This window comes from Populus alba, chromosome 10, assembly GCF_005239225.2.
Source record: "Populus alba chromosome 10, ASM523922v2, whole genome shotgun sequence".
NCBI classification, from domain to species: Eukaryota; Viridiplantae; Streptophyta; class Magnoliopsida; order Malpighiales; family Salicaceae; genus Populus; species Populus alba.
Genome location: NC_133293.1, coordinates 9,730,115 through 9,751,065, shown reverse-complemented (window position 1 = coordinate 9,751,065; position 20,951 = coordinate 9,730,115). Strand labels below are relative to the sequence as shown.

The 20,951-nt window shown below is 35.5% G+C and overlaps 4 protein-coding genes across 6 annotated transcripts; 2 read left to right on the top strand and 2 right to left on the bottom strand.

The window, feature by feature from the left end:
- Positions 1 to 256: 256 nt before the first annotated feature.
- LOC118061509 (ATP sulfurylase 1, chloroplastic) lies at positions 257 to 4,106 on the top strand. The gene is made up of 5 exons (XM_035074962.2): positions 257 to 969; positions 2,561 to 2,966; positions 3,075 to 3,335; positions 3,422 to 3,508; positions 3,691 to 4,106. Exons 1-5 carry the CDS (start codon positions 473 to 475, stop codon positions 3,826 to 3,828), a joined length of 1,389 nt encoding a protein of 462 aa, XP_034930853.1. The 5' UTR covers positions 257 to 472; the 3' UTR covers positions 3,829 to 4,106.
- On the bottom strand, positions 3,880 to 7,823 carry LOC118061508 (putative calcium-transporting ATPase 13, plasma membrane-type). Of its 2 annotated transcripts, XM_035074961.2 has the most exons (2): positions 4,889 to 7,823; positions 3,880 to 4,286 (listed from the first exon to the last, which is right to left on the bottom strand). In XM_035074961.2, exons 1-2 carry the CDS (start codon positions 7,616 to 7,618, stop codon positions 4,278 to 4,280), a joined length of 2,739 nt encoding a protein of 912 aa, XP_034930852.1. In that variant the 5' UTR covers positions 7,619 to 7,823; the 3' UTR covers positions 3,880 to 4,277. The 2 variants fall into 2 exon arrangements, with proteins under 2 accessions (XP_034930852.1, XP_034930851.1); XM_035074960.2 differs by lacking the exon at positions 3,880 to 4,286 and having other exon boundaries at positions 4,395 to 7,823.
- A 2,436-nt stretch (positions 7,824 to 10,259) lies between these two features.
- On the top strand, positions 10,260 to 14,163 carry LOC118061510 (uncharacterized). Of its 2 annotated transcripts, none has more exons than XM_035074965.2 (5): positions 10,260 to 10,707; positions 10,836 to 10,896; positions 10,970 to 11,167; positions 11,376 to 11,579; positions 11,769 to 14,163. In XM_035074965.2, exons 2-5 carry the CDS (start codon positions 10,860 to 10,862, stop codon positions 13,769 to 13,771), a joined length of 2,442 nt encoding a protein of 813 aa, XP_034930856.1. In that variant the 5' UTR covers positions 10,260 to 10,707; positions 10,836 to 10,859; the 3' UTR covers positions 13,772 to 14,163. The 2 variants fall into 2 exon arrangements, with proteins under 2 accessions (XP_034930856.1, XP_034930854.1); XM_035074963.2 differs by having other exon boundaries at positions 10,261 to 10,707; positions 10,833 to 10,896.
- Positions 14,164 to 17,641: 3,478 nt separating this feature from the next.
- LOC118061511 (calmodulin-like protein 8) lies at positions 17,642 to 19,766 on the bottom strand. Its single transcript, XM_035074966.2, is given in 5 exon segments — positions 17,642 to 18,006; positions 18,898 to 18,945; positions 18,947 to 18,979; positions 19,153 to 19,310; positions 19,477 to 19,766. Coding segments are annotated over 5 exon segments (453 nt in total). The 5' UTR covers positions 19,553 to 19,766; the 3' UTR covers positions 17,642 to 17,868.
- Between the last annotated feature and the right edge of the window lie 1,185 nt (positions 19,767 to 20,951).

Genomic DNA, 20,951 nt, shown 5'->3' with positions numbered 1-20,951 from the left:
AGAATTGCTCTGTATTTTAAAAATATTTTTGAAAAAAATAAAATGTTTTTATTTTTTATTAAATTGTTTTAGTATTTTCTAATTGTTTTATATGTTAATATAAAAAACAATTTTTAAAAAATAAAAAATATTTTATTTAAAATAACGATGAACAGATTCCAAGCAAGATATAAATAAATAAATAAAAACCAAACATAAAAAGTGAAACCGAAAACAGTGTTCAGGTCCTCCCATTGTTTTGTACTACTCAACTCTCCTCTCTCTATTTCCTATATAAATCCAATCCCTCTCTGTGTCTCCAGCTCCAAGCCAAATTCTGCATCATCAGATTTCCACTTACCTAACATCTCCTTGTCACTTATTACTATTACTAAGTTTACAAAATACCCTCGTCCTCATTATCAAACAACTAGCCTCCAAGAAATAATAACTTAAGAGAGCTACAGATAGAGACTCTCGGTCATCTGCATCAATGGCTACCATGTCTACTCTATTCACCAAAACCTCTTACAGTTCTCACTCTCTCCCAAAACCAGTCAATACCCACTTTAGCCCTACCCTCAAGCTATCATTTGCCCCCAAAACCCAATGGAAACGGGTCAGGATTCAAGCCGGGTTGATCGACCCAGATGGTGGGAATCTTGTTCAACTATTCGTTGAAAAGTCACAGCAAGATCTTAAAAAGAAAGAGGCAATTTCATTGCCTAAAGTTAAGTTAACAAAGATTGATATTCAATGGGTGCACGTTTTAAGCGAGGGCTGGGCAAGCCCTCTCCGCGGATTCATGAGAGAATCCGAGTTCCTCCAAACACTTCATTTCAACTCGCTCCGTTTGGAAAACGGGTCGGTTGTTAACATGTCGGTGCCTATTGTGCTCGCTATTGATGATTTGCAGAAGCAGAGTATTGGCGAGTCCAAAAGGGTCGCTCTTGTTGACTCTGATGACAATACCATTGCCATTTTCAACGAGTAAGAATAACTTTTCTTTTGTTGGATTTTATGCTATTTGCATGTTTCAGCTGCATTGATGGAAAACGAATATGTAGGGCAAAATTCTATATTCGTGTTTGAAAGTGATAATGAATATGAATACCTAAAGTTTTGATTTGAATGGTCTAACTTATAATGGTTTTATGAAAATTTTATTTTACTAAGTTCTGTTTTATTTTCAGTGATGGACTGTGCTTTCCTTTTATTTTTAAGATATAGTATTGATTTTACTATATGTGTTTCAGATTTAATCAGAGTGTAGATGTGGGGATTGGAATTTTAATTTTTTCAGCTTATGTTTTTTAGATTAATTGAATTTGATTTCCTGGTATAAAATAACATGACCTCGGTTATTCTTGGAGGTTAAGATGTTATCCGTGATCTGGTGTTTCTTTGTTAATTTGACTCCAGTCCTTCTGTTATATGGTCTAATATAAATCACATTCTATATTCTTGATTTGGTTATTGATTTCATATATCAACAAATTAAGTTGTTTCCTTTGCCATTTCAAGCTATCAATACTGTAAATTTCGATTCGCCATTTTGAAATAAAGGAATAAAGAAGACTTTCCTATTCTGCTCTGCAGTCCATGATCTACCCTTGATTTTTTGGTGTCTTGTTTGCACTCTAAAATATTTTTCAAAGGCCTGAATTAATTACATTTACATGAAGTTATACAATATTATGACCATACTAGAAATTAGAAATTCTATGTCGTCTATCCAAACACCTTTCAAGCTAACCTTTCCTTAGTTGTTTAATTTTTTGCTGTTAGCTTCGTTCGCATGGATGGATGTATGCAGTGAAGCTGGTCTTTGTCCAATGATGACATCAATGCCCAAACCCTCTGTTTTAATTGTCATAGTGATAAGGATCATACAACTTTGAAATGACATGATTAAAGGGCTGTTTAATTAGATTGCCACGACTCTCACTTGCCATTGCCACATTTAGTTTTGTTACTTTTACTCAACGAGTCCTTGTCTAAGTTATGAACATCTGTGTTTGCCATTTTAAAACGTTTTAGTGCATGGCAAGACCAGCAAAAAAATATTTGGTTCACTGTAAGCCACAGGTTACATGCTGGACTCTATGATCCACCATTGCAAATCCCAAATGTACAAACTATTTCTGCTTGTTGTATTCTCTCTCATCTGGTGATTACTTTACTGAGGATGCATGATTCCTTCACTACTGTTGCAAAGGTCTGTGTTTAACCCTAACTGAAAATTCTCCATCTTGTTACCTCACAATGATGTCTAAAAGAATAGTTGAATGAACAAAATTGTCCTGGCTCGTGGTTTAGTCTAGTTTTAATGTGATTTATTGTGTACTTTATGCATAAATGATAGTCTTTCTTTTACCGAACATGCTAGGACAAGTCTACCAGAAACAGAAATGTAACATATGTCCACTATTGTTCATAATTGCTAAAGGCATACAAGTTAGATGATTGTTCTGCAAGTCGTAGATTGTGTATTTTATGCTATCCAATTTTTATCAATGATGAAGAAACTATTAATGGATTAACTAATATCCTGATTTATTTATCTGTTTGTTTGTTTCAGTATAGAGATTTATAAGCACCCCAAAGAAGAACGGATTGCCAGAACATGGGGAACTAGCGCTCCTGGTTTACCTTACGCTGAAGAAACCATAGCTAAGTCTGGGAACTGGCTGATTGGAGGGGACTTGGAAGTTTTAGAACCAATCAAGTATCATGATGGCCTTGATCATTTTCGGTTGTCACCTGCAGAACTCCGTGAAGAATTCACTAGGCGTAATGCAGATGCTGTCTTTGCATTCCAGCTCAGGAATCCCGTGCACAATGGACATGCTTTACTCATGACAGATACTCGCAGACGGCTTCTTGAGATGGGCTATAAGAATCCCATCCTTTTGCTTCATCCACTAGGAGGCTACACAAAAGCAGATGATGTTCCACTCAGCTGGAGAATGAAGCAACATGAGGAGGTATGTGCAATTAAACTCTCCTCCCTGCCATTTTCTTTTCTCTACATGGATTCATTTGTTGTTGATTTATTTTACTGATTTTGTTTGATGATGATGATACATTCTCAGGTGCTTAAGGATGGTGTCCTTGATCCAGAAACAACTGTGGTTTCAATATTCCCATCTCCCATGCAATATGCTGGTCCAACTGAGGTGCAGTGGCATGCAAAAGCTCGGATTAATGCAGGAGCTAACTTTTACATTGTTGGCAGGGATCCAGCTGGAATGAGCCATCCAGTTGAGAAGAGAGATTTATATGATGCTGATCATGGGAAGAAGGTGTTGGGTATGGCCCCAGGACTGGAGCGTTTAAACATTCTTCCTTTCAGGGTATGTATCTTCTTATCATGAAGTCTTTTGATATTACTCCTGTAACCTTAATTTGAAAAACTCATGGTGATCGTAATTGGATGCAGGTTGCTGCATATGATAAGACTCAGGGTAAAATGGCATTCTTTGATCCCTCGAGGCACGGAGACTTCCTCTTTATATCTGGCACAAAGGTATGTAGCCAACTTATTTTTTCAATTCTGTGATTGTCTAAAAGATATTAGAAACAAGCGGAGGAACAAAATATGAGGAAGAAGTTTTGGACCGAGTGGGACAGAAACTTAATATTTTTCATTTATATATAATTATGTTGATCTTTTGGCTGCATATCACAACGCTTGCTTGTATCCTGCAGATGCGAACACTCGCAAAGAACAAAGAGAACCCTCCCGATGGATTCATGTGCCCTGGTGGCTGGAAAGTGTTGGTTGAATACTATGACAGTTTGACACTGGCAGGCAATGGCAAAGTCCCAGAACCTGTCCCAGCTTAAATGGAGTTAAGGATTTGTTGTACCATACTGTTATGCCATCTGGTTGGGAGATACTGTAAAACTTATTCATCTCCATCGTGTGCTCCAGCGTCTGTATAGATTCTCTGTCCAGATATCTAATAAAATCACGAGGCACTGGAGCAGGGACAAAAAACTTGCCTCAATTTGCAATTAGATGCCTGCTGTGGCATCTCGCTTTGGCAGACTAGCATGTGTGTTGGGAGCATTGTATCATACTGTGGTTGTGATTCTATAAAAGACATGGTGTGTTTGTTTAATTTTTTGGGTACTTTGTTGAAAACTCAGTAGCCACAGCACACATGAATTGAAAGAATCCCAAACGAGGGATGCTAATGTCTTGACTCTTGAGCTACAAAATTCCTGAGGAAAGTGTACGCTTCTGGAACTGTTTTTTACCGTGTGTCCTGAAGTAGTAGACCTCAATTACATCAAGGTACCTGACAAATATCCCAACATATTTTATAATTAAACTATAGGAATTTGTAATACCAACTAATATCTAACTTCTGTATAGGAAACATGCAGAGGGGAAAACATAAGAAAAATGACAAAAAACTGCGACTTGAAATTAGATCACTAAAATATTACCACGTGAACATATAATATTGAAGTCTATTTTCTGTACAGGACACACAAGAAAACTGAAGAAAAATGATGACAAATTGGAAGGGTGGAAAAGATAGGAAAAAAAATAAAAGAATCGTATGACTTCGACGGTTTATCTCTTCCAAGTGAGATAGCTGAAAATTGGTTTCTCTGGAACAGGTATGCACTTGACAACCCAACCGATTGGCCAAGACAGTGCTGCGATTCCGATACAGGCACCCCATTGGCCCCAGTTCAACCTCTCTGTGTCTGCAAATTTCTTCAAAAATTCCACCATCAGCACCTGCAGGAGAATGGTTATACCAATGATTCCTAGAAACAACTTGTTCTTGTGTATCCCTTTGAAAACATTCTTCTCCTCCAGCTTCCTCGCATTGAATTCGTTGAACACTTGGCATAGTACAAAAATGTTGAAGATCAAAGTATCATTTACCCTTTCAGTCAACCCGAAGATGGGTTCTCCCTTGAACTGGAGTGTCAAGAGGATAGCTATCTGAAACAAAGCTTGAGATAGTAGGTTCCTCCACATGATGTTGGTGATAAGTGGCTCAGTCCTACCCACTGGGGTTTTTTTCATGAGCTCCTGGGTGGGCTGCTCAGTAGCTAGAGCCAGAGCACCCAAGGTGTCCATAATCAGATTCACCCACAACAACTGGACTGCTGTTAGTGGTACTTCACCTGCTGAAACTGCTGCTACAAAGTTGATAACAAGAGCGGCAACATTTACTGTGAGCTGGAACTGAATGAATTTCTGTATGTTGCTGTAGACACATCTACCCCACCTCAAAACAGTGGCTACCGAAGCGAAATTATCATCTAAAATGACAATATCTGAGCTTTCTTTAGCCACTTCAGTGCCTTGAATTCCCATAGATAGTCCAATATCAGCTTCCTTCAATGCTGGTGCATCATTTGTGCCATCACCAGTTACTGCCACCACATGACCTTTTTGTTTCAGGCACTGTACCATGAGAAGTTTATCAAATGGAGAAGACCTTGCCATCACACGGATTTTATCGACCTTCTCCATTCTTTGCTCGTGTGTATAATTTCGGAACTCTTCTCCTTGTACCACAGCTCCATTCTCTGCACCATATTCGAGTATTCCACACTCAATCGCTATCGCTCTTGCAGTGAAAACATTATCACCAGTGATCATTTTGATTATAACACCAGCATGTTGACAATCATCAACAGCTTTCTTCACCCCAGGTCTAATTGGATCCTTGATACCCACAAGTCCTAATAGTGTGAAGCTGTCTTCTTGGAGCCTTTTCTCTTCCTTTCCATCTTCATACTGCTCCTCCGATAATTGTTTGTGCGCAAATGCAATGCAACGAAGGCTATTAGCTGCCATAACTTGGATAATTTGCTTGAATTTATTCCTTTCTCCAACATCCATGTCTTTCATTAATCCAGAAGCATCATAGTAACTGGAGCACATTGCTAGGATCATCTCCGCTGCTCCTTTCCAGTGGACGTGGATTGTGTTGTCCACTTTTCTCCTGGACAAAACACCGCTCCTTTTCTTCTGTGAATTGAAGGCTTCGACATAGAGAATCGTAAAACTATGCTTCATTTGCTCCATATCCATGTTCAGTTCATGGATAGCCCAAGAAAGAATTGCTTTTTCAGTGGGACTACCTGAGAACTCAAACTTAGATTCTGGACTTTCTCTGTAAGCGCTACTAGTCGTATTCAGAGCAACCCCTTGTTGTATCAATTCAAGAACATATGGAGAAATAGAAGGACCGCTCTGTTCCATTGATTCTTGACCCAGCCAAAACTTCGTCACCTTCATCAGGTTCATTGTAAGAGTGCCTGTTTTGTCTGTACAAATTGTGGTGGCAGAGCCCATAGTCTCACAAGCGGAAAGCTTCCTCACCATTGCTTGATCTTTCATCATTCTTTTCATTGAATAAGCAAGAGTGAGCGTGACTGCCAATGGTAATCCTTCAGGAATTGCAACCACAATTATGGTCACTGCTGCAGCTACAATCCCCACGACCGCATTCACTATATCATCAGCCTTGGTCTTGCTACCATTGAATTCCTTATTCCCACTCTCATCCTGTGTATTCCCAGTGAAGTAGCGAACCAACAAAACTACAAGAACAAGAAAAGCCACAGTCAATCCAACCTTACCTATCGATGAGGTTAGCTTATTGAGCCTAGCTTGTAAAGGTGTTTGTTCATCTGTGTCGCGACTGATGTGGCTCATCATTTCTCCCCATGTCGTGTTCATGCCAACTGAAGTAACAAGCATTTGACCGTAGCCATCAGCCACCTTGGTGCCAGAGACCAAGAATGGATTTTTCTTGTGATTGATTTCCACATGATCGCTTTCTCCTGTCATGCTGGATTCGTCTATTTGTAAGGAATGCCCATCAATGAACAATCCATCAGCAGGAACCTGATCTCCAATCTTTAGACAGACGACATCCCCCACAACAATTTCAAATATTGAAACTTCTTGTCTTCGCCCGCTTCTCACAACTTCAATTTTGATATTACTGCTGATTTTCGACAGCTTATCAAACTGTCTATTTTGTCTATAATTACTTATAGCGGAGACAGCAATGACAAGAAAAACAGCAACGAAAATGCTGCCACCATCATACCAACCTTCCTTTAGACCATGCTCTTTGATACCGAATCCAAGAGAAAGCGCTGCGCAGCCTAAAAGAATGGCAATGGTAAGATCTTTAAATGCTTCCACTACAAAATGGAAAAGGCCCTTTGTTGGCGGTTTCTTATACGTGTTGGAACCGAATGCTTGCTGTCGGCGAGCAATGTCCTCAGCACCGCCACAGATGCCACCTTCTTTGTCGGTTCCAATGGCAGAAGCAACACCAACAGTGCCACCAAAATTCTGAAGTTGGTGGAGGTCTTTCTTGTTAACAAGCTCTGCAAGACTTGATTGATGAATCTTGAAGTGCTCACTGTCTAAATTAATGTTTAGTGAAGTATAAGACGGAGAGGAAGAAATGTCGGTGGGCCTTTTGAGCTGAACAACTGGTATTTTCGCTAGAGAGTAAATGGTCCTAGAACAATAGATAGTTACAAAAGCTAAATGCCATCTTTTGTTGGGTTTGCTAAGGGTGGCAGGGACACCAAGTAATCGTTCAATGCAAACCATGTTTGCATGCAGATGGGGGGGCATGTATAATTTCAAAAGCTAGCAGAAAATTGAATAATGACAGATAGGAGAAACAGAAATGACACTTGACAAATTAAAAGAAAGGATTAAGCTGTATTAACCTACCAAAAACCAAAGAAGAAACGTAGCTGGAGGCCTACGTTCCGTGGGGATGTAGGAGTCAATGCAGATTAACACTCAATTCTAAATAAAAGATCGATTTAATTAACAATGATCTCAATGCTGTGATGATTATGGTTACTTGTTTTATATATAGGGAGGTGAGCCGTGAGCGCGTTAAGGAAGCGTAAAAGGAGTCGCAAAGGAAGAATTAGATTCCTGCTGTGGTTCCTTCCTTGTATTGGATACGTATACTTTATCTTTATCCTTTCTTCGTCAGCCACCTTTTGCATTAATATTTTTTTTATTAAAATTTAATAAATCTATTATTTCTAAATTTAATTTTTATAATATAATCGAAAAATAATTTCTAGCTAAGTTTTATTATCACGATGTTTCCTTAGTTGGAGAGTAATCTATTTTCTTCTTGGGAATCAAACAAACAGGGCTTGCTTTTAAACTTGTCAGTCCACAAAGTATATGTCGACATGCTCTGGGCCTTTCTGTTAAGGATAGCCCTAGTATGAGCTAGCCCATCAGCTAGCTTGAGAAGAAGCCCAATCAAAGCTTCTCCTTTTCTTTTCCCTCTCTTTTGAGAATCAATTAAAACTTTTCTTAATGGATACGTAACAGCCAAACATTTTTATTTTTCAGTGGGACCTTCTACTTGGGAAATTTAATTTCTTGAACTCGCATGATCGATGTGGCGATATGAAAAGTGGTGGTTGGTTGGGTCACATGCTAAAATGATTTAAAGGCAGACCAATCTTCTTCTTCTTTTTCAAGATTAATCACTTATTTAAATAAAAATAATTTTCTTAAATGTAGTTTGGAATTTCATTCCAAATAAATCATAAAAATATTTTTTTAATATATTTTTAATAAAAAAATAATTTAAAAAACAATTATCATCGCACTTTAAAATAGCCTTTTAATTTAAACTTTTCTGACAAACTTTTTTTAGACCATATTGTTTTGCTGGAAAGTATTTTTTTTGCAAAGTGAATTTTGAGAAAGTGAATTATTTTCTAATATTTGATAGTGTAATGAAAAATAAATTGAAAAACACTTTCCAGTATTTGGTTATGTTATGGAAAATAAGTTGAAAAATAACTTATTAATATTTTATTTTTCTCAAGTTTATTAAAAGAATAAGAAACAAATTTTACAAATTAAAAAGTTGAATGAGAATGAAATTGAAAAAAAAAATAATTTCATAAATTATCTCAAATAAAATAAATAATAATCAAAATAATTGAGATCAAATCTAAAAAAATATAAAAAAAATAAAAGATGAAGAAATTAAAATAATAATAATTAATATTTCATAAATTATTTCAAATAAAATAAGTAATAATCAAAAGAACAAGAATCAAATTTGATAGATAAAAAATTTCAATAAAATAATAATAAGGAAAAAAGTAAATAGCAATTATAAAAATGAGAACCAAAGTTAATATAAAAATTAAATTTTAAGAGATGAAATTAAAAAATAAATATTCAAAACAAAATATATATAGCAATCAAAAGTTTGAGAATCAAATTTGATATAATCGGTAAATAATATGATATTTTTAATTTTTTTATAATTTTCAGAAAGTGTTTTTCGCCTAAATTTTTTAGGAAAACATTTTCTTGAAAACCAAACTAAATTTTTTCTTTAACTAAAAAATATTTTCTATTAATCAACTTTTCTAATAACAAACAAACATAAAAAAAATTTAAAAAATAATTTTAAAAAACCAAGGAAACAAACATAGCTTAGTCACGACTTCCTGTTCGTCCATAGATGCCTTCATTAAATCATCATTTCGGCGCCTCACATTTTGTTAAAAAAATTTGAGGGCGGTGGATTTTCACCGGCCCATCCTTTTATATCTTTTTCGGTTGGGCGCGTTTAAAATTATAATAGTGATGAAGAATTTAAATAATTTTTTTATTTAAAAATATATTAAAATAATTTTTTTTTTAAAAATTTATTTTTAATATATATCAAAATAAAACCAAGACGTATCACATTTTTATAGTTTTTATTTTTAAAAATTTTAAAAAGCATAATTTGCACTGTCACTGTGTTCCAAACACTTTCTTCATATTCCTCTCAGCCAGAAAAGAAGAAGAGGGAGGGTCCAATTCGACGACTTTTGAGCCTGTGCAAAGGTAGAGAGTTCTAAAGCAACGCAAAGCTATAATGTGGCTGGCCTTTAAAAATAGCAGTCTTCAGCCACCCAGCGGGTAGAATAAACTTTAAGACTAAGAAATCTTGAGTAGCAGACCCACCCTGTTCAAAGCCTTACCACCACCATTATTCTACACCAGTCTGCTACTTTGCTGGAAGAACTTGGCCAATCTATAATCTACATGTGGCTGACGCCAAATCATTGGTTTCGAGCCCTCGAGTTTGAACACATGATCAGATAATGGCATGGATATATATCTTATGAGTTGAGAATGGATTAAATCATCAATCAATGACTCAAATGTGTGCATAACTTTATGTAAATTGTATCTTGGATTCTATCCGTGTCCCAGTAACCTTATCGGCCATATGGGTTGGTTATTGCCATCCATGTAGGCCCTTGAAACCCTAGCTTCTTTTACAATCGATCTGAACGTTGACATCCATTATGGAAGTAATTGCGGATAGGTGGAACCTTTCCATGATTTTCCACACATGCCTAGCATTACTTGGAGTTGGAGGCTTTCATAAACAACCAGATAAAATATGGTTGATGCTAAAATAAATGTCCTACCAAGCATTATTCTTGTAGTTACAGAGTAAATACTCACACACACACACAAGAAAAAAAAGGAACTGGAAACGAGAATGAAAGGATAAATTTGCCAGTACTTTAAGTGATGCATCAGTTTAGGTGACCAGAAAATGAGGCTTATGCTTTAAGCAATACAAGTTGAGAAACTGGCAGCCTCACAGAAATCAAGCCGTCCTAAATACTTATGGCTACAGGCAGGTGAAAACAATGATCATCATGGTATGTAGTTTTACACTTGTTGACTTTGAATTTGAACTCCCTTTACTTCATATACCGCCACAAAAAGAGTAGCCATCGCGGCAGACAACTGTTGAATGTTTGATCTTACTGCATCATTTATACAGCAGGATTTAAAATATTGAGCATGGGAAATGAGATGGGCAACAATTAACACATCTGGATTGCGAGGTACGGATTGAAATCTACTTTAGCTTTTCACTTTCTAATTCTGATGCTTATTAGTCAACGCTAATGTATGCAGAAGAAGATACCATGGCCGATGAGGATCAGGGAAAATATGTACAAGAACTTGTTAATGCCAACGTTGTAAAAGAAGAAAATCATGTGCTTCCTGCAGAAGAGAGTGAGGATTATCATGAAAAAGCTACAGGGTTAGATTCTGACGATCCAAAGGGTTCTGGAGATACTCATGATCATAACCAGGAATCTGATGAGTCAGGTTTGTGGCTTACCGATATCTATATATACATGGAATACACGCATCCATCATGAATTTTATCTTTTGGTTGTTGAAACTAAGGGTTTGTTAAGTTGAACTGAGTAATTTTAATCTGCTGACGGATTTCACCAAGAAACTATATCCATTCTGTTCAATACAAACAGTGCTGAAAAATCTGTAAGCTTAACTCATGCCTTCTCCTGTGTAGATCATACCGAAGTTCATCCAGCTGCTGGATCTCCTAAAGCAGAACTGAAATCAAATGAAGTAGGTGGAGAAGATAATCAATCTCAACCAGCTTCTTCGCCGAATGAATTGGAAGGTCATGAGAAGCCAACAGAGTCCAATTTGGAGGAGAATGTTCTGGGAGCAAACAGTAATCAGCTTGAGAAGCGAGCTTCCTTCAAGAAAGGTTAGCATGCCCTCAGATACTCTGTGAAACACTATTCTGATTGCTATAATACATGCCAATCATGTTTATATTTTTATTAGATAGAATTCTGTTCATTAATATTTGGAAAGTAGAAGTAAAACTTAGATTTACAAAAGTGTAGTAAAACCTAGTTTAAACCTTGTGTTATTTTACTATAAATTGCAACAGAGGAAGAGAAGGTCATGTCAACTTCACCTTTTCTTACCATATCACCATCACATGATCCAGAAACTCAAGACTCTGTGGGATTGAAGTTTGATCAGCATGAATTAACAGAAAATTGTGCTGACCAATCTGCACAAGATAGCTTTAATTCATCGAAACCAAGTGAAAATATCCTAGGAACAAGTATTGCAGGCATCACTTCGGAGAATGATCACCTGTTGAATACCTGCCTATCTGACAACCTGGATGGAATTCTTGTTTCTGGGACCAATCTAGATGTGGAGGAGAAAAGGGGTGACTTGTCAGAGAAAGAAATGACATCTCAAGAAGATGAGATGCTCAGTGAAGAGAAAGTTGAAGTTGAAAATGAGGTTGGAAATAATTCAGCCAAAACAAATGTTATTGACGCAACAAGGATATCATCAGATTCTCGAAGTGATTACAGAGATAAATGTGAAGAAGAGTTCACCAGTGAAATGGATTGTTATGGAAACAATTGCTCAGAGTCACATCCAGAGGCCAATCTGATGGCTAATTCACTAAACTCCCATATAGAACTATCTGTACCTGAAGACAAATGCATGGTCTCTACTGAAGAAACTGAATTCATGAGAAAAGAATCAGAAATAGAAGTTAGCGAGCATCATTACGACCTGAATCAGTTAAGTGAGGATTCAATTAGAGAATCAGAGAATGACTTGGCAAATGCATCTCAAACTGATTCTTTTCTCGGACCAAATTGCAAGAATAATGAGGAGAGTTCAGTTAATGTTTCTCATGATCCTGTTAGCAACGGAAGCTGCCAAGTTGAGAAGGCAAAGGTTGATGAGAATGGCTACCACGTTGACTTGTTCAATGGCATCCAGAGTGAAGCTTTTGAAGACAGCTGCAAGGAATCTGAAGGAGACGCTATGATTGTTCCTGAACTTGGAATGCTCCCAGAAGAGTTATCCATGTCCAACAGAAGAGGCAATGAAGAGGAAACAGATTGTACAATGGGGGAAGAGAAACCAGAAGAGAGGCAAATTGTCGAAAAGATAAAGGAGAAGACCGAAGTTCCATGTGCCGTGGGTAAGGGTGCTGAAGAACAGCAAAGCGGAGAACTTCAGTTTATGTCCAGAACAGTTTCGGTTCAAGCAGAGGCATATACCCCAAAGGCTCCGGCTTCTCTGTTCCAGACTCAAGATCAGCAACAAGAAACGGTAATGGCATCTGCCGTTGCTCAATGTAGCAATGAGTTAGCCCTGGAATTGAAGCCTGAGAGTTGCAAGGAGTTCCTTGTTGCGAAGGCTTCTACTGACCAAGCCGCGGGCATAAATATTGTAGGGAACTCAGCTTCTACGGTTGAGTTGGCAATGGACAAGCCTCAGCAAGAAGATTCATTCTATGTCATAGCAGCTCCAGAAATTGTGAGAGAAACCAAGTCCTTCGCTTTTGAACAAAGTGAAATACTTGAAACACCTATATTTCCAAAGGGTGGCCATGAGGTACAAGAAAGTGTGGGGAGGTTCAGCACTGAATCAAATCCTGACGATCTGAACATCCATGTACAGATGCGAAAGTCGCCAAGCTTTGATCTTGATCTCCGAATAGAAGCAAGGAGTGAAGAGTCAGATCAGACTCCACTGCTTTATCAAGACAAGACTACAATTGAAAGCTCATCAAATCAGGCTAACGTCAGACTGCAAAGTCCACGTCTACTTCCTCACTATAATCAAGAATCACTTCGAGCAAAGCCAGTGGAAGAGAAAGTGATTACTCTGGAAAGAAGTGATTCTGAGAAGTCAGGAACACCATCTCTTGGTTTCTTGAAAGAAGAAGAGGCTCATGTTCTTGTTACACCAACGAAACAGGATAATCATGCTGCTGCAAAGAAGGCAGCTAAGGATTTATGGAGCTCACGTACGAAGGAAGTGGCATCAGCTTCACCTAAAGCTAAAGAGAAGCATAAGCGCAGAACATCCCTCTTTGGTCAGTGCATGTGTTGTGCAACGGTGATTAATTAATAGAAATTGCCAGTTTTCGAGTTCTACTTTTCAATTTGTTTTGGATGGCTTTCTTACGTAATTCTAAGTTTTTCAAGAAATGGAGTTTTGATCTATGGAGAAACTGCCGGTTGGTTCAGTTGACCCAAGAAAGGGTGATTACTAAATCTTCTGCGTCTGTATTTTTTTGTGCTCTTCCCTGTATATACTTCTTCTGAACCTGCATTGCCTTGCATTCTGATGCAAGTTCTTAGCTGAATCTCTTGATTTAGTTCGTTTGTAAGTTTTCTTTGTTTATGAATTTGTTAGAGAGAAATTGGAAGGTTTGGAAAGGAAATTGTAAACCGGGCAGCTTTGCCGCTGCCTTTGATTTTGTTATTTGTTTATTCTATTTATAACAATCTTAGTGAAGCCGTTTGTTTGAAATTCCAACACATCTGTCTTGTTTTTCATGATAAAAGGAAGCAGAAATTCACATTCTTTTCAATCCAATAACTTAAATTTTTAATTAAAAATTTTTTAAAAAAAATTATATTATTTTTTAACACATCTCCTCGAATAAAAACTTACATAGATTCATATTACTTTGTGTTTGATTTTTTTTATCAAATAAATAGAATGGTAAGATTCAAACTCGTGACCGCTTGGTTATTAAGGCTTTGATATCATGTTAGAGAACCATCTCAACCTAATAACTGAAATTTTTTAATAAAATTTTAAAATATAATTTATATTATTTTTTAATAATATCATAATGTTTTCTAAATTTTTTGGAGGCGTCACATACAAACTCCCTTTTCTGATAGAGGCTGTGGGTGGGACGTGGAAGCTACAGAAAGAGCCCATGGACAGTAATCTGCCCTTCAGCATGCAGGGGGGAGCCCAAAGAAACATTCTCCTGTCAATTCAAGACGACAATGTCCCACTAAGGAACACCATAAGGTAAGCTCTTTCTGGTCCAGGGGATCACGTAAACCTCAACTGAATATATAACATGCCGTCCTTGATCAAATCCATACCGTCCTTGTCAATTCAGGTGGTCTAAGGAGGGAAATGCATCACAATTCATACATAGAAATTGAAAGGAATACTAAACCTCGGTTGTATTCCCACACGCGCATAGATTTAGCCATGTCAATGCCGACATAAATCTTCTCCCCATACGCGCATTGCAAAACACCACACGCTCTTACATCCCGACGTGGAGTCTGGAATGGTCTGTTGTCTTTACAATTGTATTGACGTTGGCATTACATGTTAGACAAGCGGAGGTCATTTTAGAAAGCACAAGTCAAAGAAACTTTATTTGCTTTTCTTCCCAAGTAAGATAACAGAAAGAAAGAGCAGCTCAAATAATGGGAAAGGGGCGGTTTTCTTCTCCATCTTTTCAAAAAAGAAAAAAAAGATGATATTTTACTCTTTTAAAAGATAAGAAAGGTTTTAATTGGAAATAACAAGAATACCCTTGACAAAATAGACAATAGATATAAAATCACATTCTTTTTTTTTTTCAGGCTTATAGCTTTATTAGTGAACTTTCTATTTTTTTATATTATACTTAATGTTATTTTGTATATAAAAAAAATTTATATTATGGATTTATTTATGATATCAATTATTGTGTAAATATTTGATGGAGTTAAAAGAAGAAGTTTATATAAATATTGGGTTTGCTAGATAAAAAAAACATGGAAAAGGACCTTATAAGTCGTGTGTGTATAAAGTTTCTTTTTTTTTTTATTTACGTGGGTGTCCGGGCCAGCTTGCGCGCACCACGACTAATCTCACGGCTCACTGAACATTCTGCAAACCCAGTGAACATGTAAAGCACCGCGGAGGTGACAGGCGTGTACAGTGAGGTTTGAACCCAGGATATAAAGGAAGAGAATAAATCCCTTCAACTGCTAGGCCAAGACCTCAGGTCTTGATCGGATTCGTGAAAAGTAGAGGTACTTTACATACATAGCCGACCATCGATCCTTTAGCAAAAGCAATGAGTGCAACCAAAAGTCATATCTTCTTAAATCCTTTGAATTGGAGTCCTGGAAAATATAGGAATTTAAAAGTTCTGGGTAAACTATGAATCAGTCCCCCAATTATATGGGCAGTTTTGATGAGGGGTTTCCAATATTCAAAATTAAACCACGTTACTCTAAAAATCCATCTCACCTTACTCGTTATTATCACCCCTCATTTCTACGTATCAGAACCAATATACAAAATTTGTGTATTATGCATTTTTTTATAATATATATTTTTTAATTATATGTGAATACATATAAGTTCATTGAATAATCAATGATTCTTGCACGAATTTTGTATCATGAATTGCGACAAATTCGAGCCATTCTTTGATCAAGTGGAACCGAAAATGAGCCCTACTTGGATATTTTTTGAGTCTTTATAGAAATACCCCAACATATATTGCTTAGATTAGGACCAAATTGAAATAGTCTCTATCAATTGGGGATTAATTTATAGTTTTTTTTACTGGCAGCTAGGGGTGTTCAAAAAAACCGACCAACTGATTAAACCAAGAAAAAATTAACCGAAAAAACCAAACCGATATAAAAAACCAAATAAACCAATTAAAAAATAAAAAAACCACTCAGTCTGGTTCGGTTCCGGTTTAAAAAAGCTTAAACCGATTGAACCGGACTAAACCGATTCGGTTTAAAAAAAAGTATAAAAAGAACAATTCCTAATCCTAAATCATTTTCCCTCTTAATAGCCGTCAACCCCCCCTCCAGCCTTCCCCTTCCCCTTTTCCCCTCCCCCTCCCCTTCCTAGAACCCTAAATCACTTTCCCCCTTTCCAGCCGCCACCCCCCTCAAGCCTTCCTTTCCATTTCCCCTTTCTCAGCCTTCCCCTTCCGGTTTCACAATCTAAATGCGAGGGAACCATTATTCAAGAAATCCATATAATATAACTTATACTAGTTCCATCCTTGTGCTGGGCAGAGGCAAGCTTTGAGATTCTTTATATACCCCAAAAGAAAAGGCTTTGCTAAAGCCAATACGATATTTATAGCTAGCAAAAGAGCCAAAGACCCAAGAAAATTTATGGTCAATCAGCTCTCTCAGGACCTCCCTTTCCCTTCCCCTTCTCAGCCCCTATGTGGAAAACTTTGATTTCTGGTTGCTTTTCTTGAATTTCTAAGTGGTTGCTGTGATTAATAGCTTAGATTGATATTTGATGTCAGATTTTTCCTTTGATTTAGCTCAGTGATGAAGATGAGTTCGGTTTTTTTGGTTTTTATGCTAAAAAACCGACCTGAACCAAACAAAACCGGTTCGGTTTGAACCGGTTCTCGGTTAGGTTCGGGTTATATTAATAAGAAATACTCTTTTCCGGTTCGGTTGAATTTTTGAGTTAAAACCGGACTAAACCGGACCGTGAACACCCCTACTGGCAGCTTTTCCCGAAGAGGAGGGAAAATTTGAACCAGTGAAAGCAATGGGAAGAGGATATCTGCGTTTGCCGACGCAATTTTTTTTTAAAAGGTGTGTCTGGATCGTGATAATATTTTAAAATATTTTTTAATTAGAAATATATTATCATAAATTTTTTTTAAAATTAATTATATTTTTACATTAATATATTAAAAACAATTTAAATTAAAAAAATTAATAAATTTATTTTTTAAAATTTAAAAAACCATGATTTTAACAACGCTTCAATTATGCTCCATACAACACGCACTAGAAAGTCTACACTAATTCCATTGGAAATAAAACTCATAGATAAATAACTTTTGGACCAAAAAACAAGAATACAATTCAGCTTAGGACAAATCAAATGGTGATTTTTCAGCTCATTCTAATTTTTGGTCACTCCTATCTAGCTACTTAGAGACAGTTTTGTTTTTAATTTTTTTAATATATTAATATAAAAAATAAAAAGATATATTATTTCAAATACATTAAAAACAAAAAAAAAAAAACCTACTACAATATCAAAACTCTTAAAGCAGCAGCAGCAGCTGTCTACTGATGCTGCAACAACAGCAAATGCATACAATAATGGAATGGGAGAAAGCTGATTTATGGTGGAATTTAGATGAAAATCAAAGAATTTTGAGTGTGGCATTAATCTTCAATCTGATTGGACTGAATTTTTTACCCCACATTCATCATCATTTTAACAAATTCATCATAATTAACTTGACCATCACCATCCAAATCAGCCTCTTTAATCATCTGCTCCACCTCCTCGTCCGTAAGCTTTTCACCTAAATTGATCATGACATGCCTCAACTGAACATGAACAAAAAGAGAGAATTTTTAATTTGCTTAGATTCTCTGGCCAATTAAATAAGTAAAATGCTATGATCCAAATGCAATGTCCCATGAAAAATGGTTAATGTTCACTGCATACTGAGCTGTACGGCTTATCTCATACGAATTTTTGTGTAAACTAAACCTTCAACTTAGGAGAAACATGTGAAATACCAGATACGAAGATTTATTAATTTTTTTACACGAATATCAATATAAAAAATTAACCTTCAACTTAGAGAATTATTTGTTTTACTTGTGTTGTTTCCAAAAAACACGAGTTTTAAAAATTTAAGCAAAAAAGAGCCCCATTTGCTTATGTTTTTATGGTCTGTTTTCCTTCAAAAATCAGTGATTATTTGGGAAACTCCTTTGTCTAGATAATTGTTTTTTTATTTAAAAATATATTAAAATAATATTTTTAAAATTTATTTTTAACATCAACAAATCAAAATAATTTAAAAATTATTAAAAAAATAATTTAAAATAAAAAAATTCAAAAACTTAAAAAAAAATAAAAACAAATAATATCTTGAATTACTAAACTTGATTAATAATTCTATTTTTTCGTCAACGTCAACCCTCGATAAAACAAAAGCAAGAGACATGTCGACTGAGGATAAGCATGAATTTGCATAGCACTATCATTTTAAATTTTAGAATGTCTAAATTTTTCTAGAAGTCTGAATTTTCAATTATGAGAAAAAGTACACAAGATATTGAGTTAGTTTCCATCGTGCGAGTGAATCTTGTGTGGTAATTTACTATAAACGTAAATTATTTTCAATAAATATTACGAATGAAGATGTCGATTAATAATATATATTAATAAAAAATGGAAAAGAAGGCCAAATTAATTACTCATATTACCTCATTAGCCGATATATAGCCATTCTGATCCTTGTCAAACACCTTGAAACGCCTCCTTAAGCTCTTCCTCCGCATCAGTCTCCTGATAAATTCATTAATATATTTCAAAACTGTAGCCTTATATATTACCAAACGCTATATATATATATTGATGAATTACTAACACAAATCAAAGGGTAATATTAATTAATTAATTAATTATAATTAAATCAAACAAAATGTACTGTCACGTGTGGGTGTGGGTGTGTGATATACCTTCATTTTTTTGGCCATCAAGTTTAAGAACTCAGCAAACTCTATTGTCCCATTTCTATCAGAATCAACTTCGCTAATCATATCCAGAAGTTCTTCTTCTGTTGGATTTTGATCCAATGACCGAATGACCGTGGCCAATTCTTCAACGGTAATGCAACCTGCATCCATATTTTATATATACATGTATGCTCCAGTTATAATTAATATATATATATATATATATATATATATATATATATATATATATATATATATATGTTGAACACGGATTGAACACACAGCAAATTATGACATAATTAAGCTATTTAGAGAGAGGAAACTAACCATCTCCATCCTTATCAAAGAGACAAAAGGCTTCTCTAAATTCAACAATCTGTTCTTCAGTCATTGCCTCTGCCATTAAATGTTTGCTTTTTAGTTCAAGAACAGCCAGAAATCAAAACTTCTGGTTAATGGGAACGAGAGAGAGAGGGAAGGAGGGAGAGAGGCAGGGGGAGAAAAGAATGCCGAGCACTACAGATTGCAGCTCAAGTGCGAGCGTGGGAGAGAGAGCGAGGGAGGGAGGTGTTTTTTTGGTGACGAGAGAGAATATGTTGAGTATTGCTCAATCTTAGCTGGGTTTATGTAGACATCCAATGAGGTGAAGTTAGCGGGATTTTTCTTTGTTTATTTTTTTTTTCTTTCAAATTAATACATCACGAGTCAAATCAAGCTTATGACTAGATTGGTTGTCACGGCATTATTGGCCACGAAAGAATCAAAAAGGCCATCTGCTCGGACCAATGACCTTGCATTGCTTTTAGATAGATGGTCTATAGTGTATGTATATCGTATCCACAGCATTAGGTTTAGCTAGCTAGATGATGCTTTGAATTGTATGTTTGACTTGAAAAATTTTACAGCTATCAGGGTTCGCTGCTCAGGAGACAAGGAGCATTCAAAGAGTAGATGGATGACTTATTGGGAGGGTGTGCGCTTTACTTTATGTTGAGGGATTAAGTGGTTGTTTTTTAAAATAGTTTTTTATTTAAAAATATATTAAAATAATATCACCTTGAAATGATTTGAAAATATAAAAAAAAAATATTAATTTAAAATGTTTTTTTTAATTTTTAAAAAAATATATTTGAAACATAAAAATAAAACAAGGTTTAATGTATTATTTGTTTTTGTGTTTCAAATGTATTTTTGAAAAAAATTAATTTTTTTTATTTTTATTTTTTTTTAAATTAATATTTTTTTTAGTATTTTAAGATTATTATAACATCTGATATCAAAAATATATTTTTTTAAAAAAATCATTTTAATATATTTTTAAATAAAAAATAACTATAATTATAGCTTAATTTAGTACCCAAAGCCCACGGTGCTTTGCTTGATCGAGAAGAGAGATATATTTCTTACAAAACCATCTTAATACGCATTTTGATGACCTACATAAATGTCTCTTGTGCTAAGCATTGCTTTGAAAATGTTATTTATTGTTGGTTTTTCATGTATCAAAAAGAAAAAATAAATTGTTAGTTTTTGCTTATAAAATGTATACAAGCAAATTACTTTGAAAAGTATTCAAAGCACGCTAGAATTTTAAACAGAATTAATTTGTAAAACTCTATTTTGAGCTCTTTGTGAAGCATCCAGTTTTTTAAAAATATTTATTTTTAGATTTTTGACATTAAAATATCAAAAACTTTGAAAAGCAATAGAAAAAAAAATCAATTTAATAATATTTCATGTCAAACATAGTTTGTAGCACCGAAAAGACATCAATGATATATTTGCATACATAAAATTTGGAT